Source organism: Branchiostoma belcheri, unplaced genomic scaffold (assembly GCF_001625305.1).
Source record: "Branchiostoma belcheri isolate BF01 breed outbred unplaced genomic scaffold, Haploidv18h27 scaffold32, whole genome shotgun sequence".
NCBI lineage: Eukaryota > Metazoa > Chordata > Leptocardii > Amphioxiformes > Branchiostomatidae > Branchiostoma > Branchiostoma belcheri.
In genome coordinates this window covers 1,628,954-1,638,002 of record NW_017803932.1, presented here as the reverse complement: position 1 = coordinate 1,638,002, position 9,049 = coordinate 1,628,954, and the positions used below count along the sequence as shown (strand labels likewise).

Here is a 9,049-nt window from a genome sequence, read left to right as displayed (position 1 = left end):
ACGCTACACGGATATCTTCCTGGATAGCAGTTAAACCTACAAATACGCCCAGTCAGACTGCTTCTCTGAAGCTGGTAACGTTAGCTCTGGTTCGAAAACAACAGCTCCGCTGGTTTATAGTCACAACATGATGACGTCACGAAGATTTGCATGCAAAGGTCCATGTAACACCCAAATCGCAAAATTAATGTAGTCCCTAAACCAAGCCTAAACCATCTTAGTGTTCATCCAAGCAACATATTGGCTCTAATGCACAAGTTTCAGGAAAATTAACAGCGGCTCTGTGTGACCAAGGGTGTTTAAATGGTATGACGTCATTGCAAAACACAAGCACGTGGTTGTGCCAAAACATCAATCCCAGCAGGAACGAAGTGCATAAGACCTACTACTACACTAAAACATGAACATGCTTTTACGTTATCTTATTATTTGAAAATATTCGCATCCTTTGCAGAAGCCAAATTTTCCCTTATGAATGAAAATCAAGCAGATGGTGGGAGGTAAAATTGTAACTTGCTTGGGGATTGCCATAGTATGGTGTTGGTTACGTCAGACCTTCTCTCTTTTAACCTCCTTGGTCAGACATATGCTTGGTTTTCGACCACGAAATGTGCAAATGTGACAGAAGGCATGATAAGCAGGAATAGACTTGAGACCGTAAATAGTATACTCAGTCTGTAAACTAGGAAGCCGAGAATTGTCCAAAGTTTCATTTTTCTAAAATTAAGAAAAAACCGCTCCCGAAACGGCCGTATACGTATATCGGTAACAACGTTACGCCCTCACTCCCGAGATTCGGCCATTTCGAGTTGTGAAACGAGATGCTCTCTTACGGGGTTTTCACTTCAGGTCCTTCCTGCTCTTGTTCTTGACATTGAGGTCCGACTACCTGATATCACGAATTTCTGAGGGTTTATTCCTGCACCAGTTCATTTTGCATTTGCAACCGCACAATGTGGTTACCAATTAACAAGAAAATGACATTTTGCTAGACTAATGTGTAACATACAAACGAAAACGTGCATTGACAAGAAACAATACTGGTATTGCTACATTAATATCTCATCTTTACTGTCTCAATGGCAGAGGATTGCACAAGCTTTGACAACATTAAGCATGGGACATTCATGATACACAAAGGCTTAACAAAGAGTAACGGTTACACGTATTCCTTGGCAATTTTAAAGAAACATGGAATTTTCTTGGAACAAGAACTTGTCATTATTAACACAAAATTCATATCTGATATGTTACATATTGTAAGGCATTGCTTCATGTCAATGTGTATTGCATATTTTTGTTCTGTTCCTTCCTTTCAGAGCTATTGTACATGGTAAAAATGCTGAGGTTAATATTTGCCAAATTAGTTCAAGTGGGTATTATATCCTTTTCTTTAGAAAAACAAAGCAAAAATTGATGCATACATGGATGTCATACATAAAATCAAGTCTGTGTGGCCTATATTACCTTTTACCAGTAGATCTATTTCCACAGTTAATGATCATCCTCTTTCATATCTCAAGAGTCACACTCTAATTTGCATATTAATATTTATGCTGTATAATTTTAATTTGTACCTAATAAAATACATTATATGTGGTAGGAGTATCAAGTTCTTATCATTGCTTCAAAAAATCATGGCATGTCTATATTGATTATATCTTAATTTACATAATGTGCCTAATTTACATATGTCACAAGAAAGAAGTCCTACCAGATAACAAGGTTTTATTATAGCCTAGCAATCATTATGTGAATAACTTCCTTAGTTACCAACAGAGCATTTCATTGGTCACTTATGCCTAGGTAACAATTGCAATGGGGCCTGTAGGGGGGGGGGTAGGCAATCTACATGTAAGCCTCAGCCAGGCTATGAATTCGAAGTTTGGGGGACACCAGCTGTTACAACACTGTGACCAACACATTACAATGTAGGTGGGTATGTGCATTTTAGATCAAGCAACTAAAAATGTAGGACATTTTTTGGAAAATCAATACCATTTCGACACCATAATTTCTGAGAGACTAAAGCAATTTTTGTAGAACCAATGCTTCAAAATCTGTTGCTGCAAACACAGAAAGCTGTCTAATGCTGAGGTCACATTTCCAAACTGAACTCTGCTACAAAGAAAGGAACGATACAATTTTGACGTCTTTTACATGTACCAAATACAACAGCTTCTAAGCATTAACATTATATACAATATATCTGTACATCTGTGTTACTTGTACATGAAAATGGCAAGGTCAAACACTGGCTCTACGACCATATTATGGCATATGGCACTTTCTGGACTATAAAAAAATGGTTCTGTGTATTGACATTGTCAGACATGATATGTGAACTTGATTGGAATATTTCACACCGTGATCCAAATCAGCCATAGATAAAGCTGTGCAGCAAGTGCTTGTGCTATATCTGTTACAGTAGGCCAACAGTGCTGATAACACCCATTACATGTATCTGAAACTGTACCCTGCTCATATCACAAGAGTCACTAGCCATTCACACTACTGGTAGTATGTTTGTACTATATTAACATCTTTGTATTCTCATAAAACCACCTTGTTTATACCAGTTTACACTATGCAATGGGGTAACCTATAATTTTTTCCAATACTGTCAGTTAATGTCGGTTATAGATTAACTTTGCCATTTATGCTATGTGTTTCTGATAAATAAAAGGATATTGCAATTTTCAAAGACTGGGAAAATGCAATAGTAGATGCCATTCAATTCATTGCTTTTTTAAAACTTTGGTGCTATTACATGTATGTTGTTGTGCTGTTAATGGCAGTATTATGAGAGTAGATGTTAGCTAGCCTGGACAAATCCAGAGCCTACTTTCATTTGTTACAGTAAATTTCTTTTATTCAGACCACACACAGACTTTCTGTGCTGTCTTACTTTTGAAGACTTGTCTGGGACAGTCTCCAGTAGTGAGCTGCACATGTATGTCTGTGCTATTCACACATGTAACATGTGGATAACACAGATACCAGTCACAACACCCCACGACAGAAAGTTTTACCATAATTATCATCCGCTCTCTTTTCATCCATACTTTATGCACATGACCTGGTTTTCCCCATACAGAGAAGACTGTGGGGAACTGGGTGGTCAATCATGTAACAAGGTCACAATTTCTTCTCATTCTCTCAACTCTTCCCAGTTGATGTCTTTAAAGAAAGGATGAGCCTTGATGTCTTCTGCCCCGTCAATCCCGCTGCCCAGCCTCTCCGAGACATTAGGCTGGAGCAGCTGCTGCAGGAGGGACCGCGCCTCGGTGGAGACGTGCTCCGGGATGTTCAGACTGGTGTGGGAGGTGATGCCTGCTGGATGGCACCCCAGCAATGTCTGTATGTACCAACAGAAGGCTGATAAGTGGGGCATTACAACAAGTGAAGTCCTTATCATTCTATGTTATTGTTACTGCCAGGCAACACCCAGTGGGGTACCCACACATGTTGAAATTGAATTTTGTCTGTTCAATATCTATTCAAAGGGAAATAACTGACCTTTCCTGTGAGAAGTTCAAACAACAAAGCCCCAAGGCTCCACCAATCACAGGCCGGCGTCACCCTGAACACACCTGCCACTTCTGTAGCATGGAGACAAATACAAATCTTCAAGTACAAGCCATTTTCAACAAAATTAAATGAAAGCAGACTAATAAGTCTTCACTTCACTAAATTTGTTCTAACCATTTCCCACATCCATACTACAGTGGAAGCCGCTTATTTGAAAAGCCAATTTGTCAGCACATTTTTTTCAATTACCCGGTCTTTCCGATTAAGAGACTCTGAGGCTCAAACTCTCGGACTTCATTGAAACTCATGGGGGTGGGGGGTGGACAGGGCATCGAACACAAATAACGACACAAAGAATACAAACACGAGTCATATTCACGCATTAAAAACAGTGAACTTTATTGAGATCGGTAAATATGCTTGTAATTTTTTTCGTCGACGTATTTTTTTCGTTTACGTATTTTTTTCCAAGGCTGGAAGAACGCTGTGATACGTTAGACATCATGTGCTCTCGGCAGGCACTCGAACGAATAAACAATGCTACGTTTGCTACGTACAAAAGAATCAACGAATACATGCACAATGCTCAGCCTGTACGTACTTTTACATCACAAAAGTAGCAAAAAATAAAGTTTGATCAACGGAAAACTTCAATCAAGTAGCGTACAGACATAAATGCACACGATCGTCATGAAAGCAGTCGATAGCACAAAGGATCACTTCGATCGCTTGATTTTCAGAAACTCCGGCTAGCACACGAAAATTATCGTAACTAATGCAACAATAAACTGTTCATTTCAATGTTAATGACTTTTTAGCTCACGATGTCCGTAGGTTACATGGAAATTTGCGATAGTTGACGGGGATCATTCGCATTAGCGTTCAGGGAAGTAAACAAAGATGGCGGACGCGGCGTGGGTAGCAGTATCCCATCATTCCATGCGGTGTTTTTTCGCGGCACATTCAGTGGCGTGTTGATGCGGCGATAGCGCCGTGTCGCAGTCGAAATAAACTCAAAATAAAGGCACAATACACAAGTAGAGACACGGTTTTAATGATTAAAAAATGAGTTGTATGAGAAATTAAACGTTCTTGGAATAAACAGGCTAAAACAACACAAAAGCATGCCGCATTTGGCGGCTATGAACCGGCTCGCGCTTCTCATTACGTTAGTGCCGACGTGCGCCCGACCGCTCGATCAACGTAAATTTCGGCCTCCTTTGTGGTTCAAAACAGACAACTTCGTCCCTTTTGGCGGCTTGATGTCTTGATATAAGAATTTTTCCGCCGATTTTGGTGATTTGTTTGGCATGTTTTTGGTTGAAAATGTGTTGCAACTTGAATTTTTTTTTCAATTAGCCGACCTTGGCTTTTCAAATAAGGGGCGCGATAAACAATGGCGCCAATGGGAAACGGTTTGGGTTTTCACAATTCTTTTCAATTAGCAGACTTTTTCTTATAAGCGTTTTGCAATTAACTGGCTCCCACTGTAATAACAAATTCACAATTGAAAACTCAAATTCAAATTCAAAACACCATAATGTCCTTGGTGAGGGAAATCTTGCTCTTTCAAATGACAAGTGCAAGTGGAAGGCTGCCATGGAACCTAGAAACTGTATTCCCCAATATGAACTCACCAGGTGCCACATACAGCTGCTCACTGGAGTGCCAGCTGAAGGACCTGTCCACACTGGTCCACTGGCTGAAGTAGGTCAGACGGATGTGACCTGGGAAGGGATGAGATGGGCGCTGTGTTAACTTTGTACATCTTCATGTGTGGTGTCTTTACATCTCAGTATATCAATTATACAAATTTCCAGCTGTTTGAGGGACCTGTTGGACCAGTATTTTATCAATAATCATTATCTAATTCAAAAGTTTCAAAAGTATAGCTGCAATCGATTGAAGTCAAACCTACCCCTATCGCTCAACAGCACATTGTCTGGGCTCAGGTCTCTGTGATGGGATAAAAACAAAAGACAGCATAATGAAATGCCATGATTATGATAATGTCAACACATTAAGTTAACACAGAAAGAGTAAGGAACAATTGCACATTGCTACAAAACCGCAGCTTTGGAAATGATAAATAAAAGAAGGAGGCTCACCTGCAGATGATACCTCTGGTGTGGAGCTTGGACAAGGCAACAACGATCTCTGCTGCCCACTGTCTGACACACGGCTCTGGCAGGGTCAGGCCCTGGAACGATTTAGCTGATTTATCCAGATGTGAAAACAAGACAGAAGTTGTCCTTTTCCTCGCCTGCACATCCTCCCCCTCATTCATAAATGATTCATCCCTTCTTCCTGAGTAAATGTTGAACTGTTCTGGGGACTGTTCAGATGTATCAGGGACATGCCTGGTGTTCTCCTCCAGAACACGATTCCCTGCAGACTGTTCTCTTGAATGCATTTCTTTTGCTTTGTTAGTGTCAGAAGAATCCAATCCTTCTCTCTGACTATCTCCACTAGTCCTTCTGTGGCCTCCTGATGATGTTTGTTTCAGAGGGCTCTGATGTGGTGACAACTTTGGTGAGATGTATCCAGGAGATTTTGACCCACTTGAGGTGCCAGTGCTGGACCTTCTCTTGACAGGTGTTACAGGCAGACTGGGGATGGAGCTTGTCGTGTCCTTGTGAATCATCACACAGGATTTTGTGTCACCTTCCAGTGCTACAGTAGTGCTGAAGGTTCCTGTGTTCAAAATAGGGGTATCGTCGGGGTCAATGTCCAGCCGTACTGGGGGGTATTCTAACTGAAAGACTTCCTCCCCCTCCTCTTCCCTGTCCATCTCCTCCAGAGGATTCACTCTGATGTTGTACGAACCTTTCTTGTAAGAATGCTTCCTGCCTGCAGGTCGCATTTGCATCAATTTATCCAGAACCTTCTGCTGTTCTTCACTCAAGGGGTTGGACTCCTCCCCTGCCGGAGGCACCCCTGTGGAATCAGGGTTCGACTGTGGTATGGTTGAAGACAAAGTACCTGTTTCACAAGGCTGTGACAAGGTGTGTGAGGACTCACCAACACCATCCAATACAAGGGAACCTATACTTGGGAGAATTGTGTCTCCTTCCTGTTCCGATTCATTCAGACTTGCATCAATAATGGTTGGTCTACAGGAGTCCGTTTCCTTGTCTCTTTTGGTCCCATCATCATGTTTGTTTGTAACGTTTGTTTGTTCACTGCATTCTGAAGGACCTTCACTTTCCAGTTCTTCTAGCACTATCCTTTTCCCTCCTGATCTGTTTAACTCTGACTCTGAACCTTCTTCTGGAGAATCCTGTTTTACACATTTAATCATCCCATGAATATTTTCATCATTGAAACCTGTATCATTATGAGAAGATAACTCAATATCTTGATCATTTTCTGTCTTCTCTTTAAGACTATCTGCATGCTGCTTTTCCTCCGCTCCAAGCTCTTCACCTTCGCCAAGGGCAAAAGGGTCTCCTTCCATCTCACTCTCCTCAACAACAACTGAGTCATAAATACTCCTGAACTCGTCGTTCTTCTTGTTCTGCTCCAGGAGGGACGTTAAGTCTTCCTCCTCCATACTCTCAATACTGAACACCTCCATGTCTGCTTTGGGGATCTTACTGGGGAGAAACGTACCACTGCTGCTGTGTGTTGGCTCCTCGCTGTAGTCTTCCTGCACAAGCGTGGTGGACACATCACCAACATCACTAAGAAAGGAAGAGTCTCTGTCTCGCAGTTTTACTGGGGATATCAGACTGTCGCTGCTGAGTGCGGTCGTACTTCTGTGTCTGTCGTCAAACACAAACTCATCCCCGTACACAGGGCTGGCGAGTTCACTAGAGAAGCTGCTGGCACGATCCCGCTCCTTCTCGTACTGGTGGAACAAGTCCACGTAGCTGCTGACCGGCTCCGGCCCTGCCATTAGGTCATCATCCACAGCTGGAGCATCCTTGTTGTCATCTGTGGTCTTTTCCAACTGCAACTCTTTATCAATCTGTGCCAGTAACAAGTCTTCTGGTGACGTACCATTCTCAGTTAAAGGATTGTCCATGGACTTGAGAGATGGCTGACGTTTTGGGCTGAGCGTTTTATTGCTGGATGTGCCGGACACGTGGTCCACAGTGCTGGAAGTCCTGCCGTGGGAGGCATGCAGGCCTTCCTCCAAACTACGTTCTTGGAAGTCCCCACTGTCCGGCCCAAAGGTGCTGTGCTGGTGTAGGTACCCACTGATGCTGCTCCACAGCTTTCCTCCTAAAACAGCAAAGTTTAACAAGAAATCATACTTAAGGAGGTAGAAAATTAATGTAGAAACTACCTTGGTACCATCAGAATCATGATAAGTCAAAAACAATCACAAAAGCCGTGAAGTACCTGCTGCATACTCCAGCACAAGAAAGACGGCATGCTCGGTGGTGTAGTAACAGTGCAGCTGGACCATGTAGGGAATTCTGGCAGGAACTACACTTTTCTGACATGTATGGTCACCGCTATCCTTCTGGAGAACCTAAAACATGTCCAAAAAACATATTGTCAATTCCAGTATAAAACACATAAATGTATAACAGACTGTCATACTCTGCAAAAACAGTCTTGTCTTTACATCCCATTGTAGACTTTATAGACGTGTTAATATAAATAAGAGGAACTCTGGAGAACTTGCCTTGATTACGTATGTGTTGTTGGTGGACATGTCAATCACTAAGGCAACCTATAAAAGCAAAGAACAGAAACCATTATTCCATTAAACCATTACTAAGCATTAACAGGAAAAAAATCTACAGAACTGATCCTTCGAAATTCCACAAAACACAAGAGTTCTAACACATCATAGACAGACACTGATGCACTCACCTTGTCAACCACACCTATGACCTTGTATTTCTGAAGGTCAGAAGTTGGCCCACACAGATGTGCAGTGACTGGGTCCAGGTCCACACTGTCCGTCTGACAGACCAGAGGAACAGATATACATTGTAAACAATGGATTCATCAAGTTAACAAAAATGCCACCAATGTAGACTACAGACATTATCCCTTGCATGTCTCCTCTGCATGTTGTTGCAACATAATGACGAGGGAAACGTTTACATAGCTCAATGTTGCTGACCTACCGCCCATCTGTTGCTGTTCACTGTTGTCCCAGGAAGCTGTCTGTTATACAGGTCTTCTGCTCGCAGCAGGTCTGGGCTGTCTTCCTACGGACAGCCTCCCGTCTGGTCTTGTTGGTGTCATCTTTAAACATAACAAAGGTCATGTCACATCACCAACACAACATTGTAAAGAAAAGATGGCAAGAATAGATCAGAGACAAACTGAATCCCTTATTTGCTGAAAATTAGCTCTTTACAGTCACTCTTTCTGTTCTTTCATTTTCATTGTTTTGAAATTTTACGTTCTAAATGATACAATCAAACCACCTACTCTGCACTCCCCTCAGCAGCATCTCTACACCAGACTTGTAGTACCCAAACGCTGCCTCAAAGCTACCGCAGGCCTCATTTTCCAGAGCCAATCGTATCATCTGCGCAGCCTCGTGGATGTA

General features: G+C 42.0%; 1 protein-coding gene across 1 annotated transcript in view; it reads right to left on the bottom strand.

Moving 5' to 3' along the window:
• Nucleotides 1-917: 917 nt before the first annotated feature.
• LOC109474816 (ribosomal protein S6 kinase delta-1-like) overlaps nt 918-9,049 on the bottom strand; it is a 16,492-nt gene continuing 8,360 nt past the window's right edge. The window contains exons 11-18 of the mRNA XM_019775208.1: nt 8,359-8,451; nt 8,168-8,215; nt 7,879-8,011; nt 5,640-7,758; nt 5,450-5,487; nt 5,169-5,258; nt 3,520-3,602; nt 918-3,358 (exon numbers count right to left, since the gene is read on the bottom strand). Coding sequence (XP_019630767.1) covers nt 3,152-3,358; nt 3,520-3,602; nt 5,169-5,258; nt 5,450-5,487; nt 5,640-7,758; nt 7,879-8,011; nt 8,168-8,215; nt 8,359-8,451 — 2,811 coding nt within the window. The 3' untranslated portion in view covers nt 918-3,151. The remainder of the gene's footprint in view (nt 3,359-3,519; nt 3,603-5,168; nt 5,259-5,449; nt 5,488-5,639; nt 7,759-7,878; nt 8,012-8,167; nt 8,216-8,358; nt 8,452-9,049) is intronic.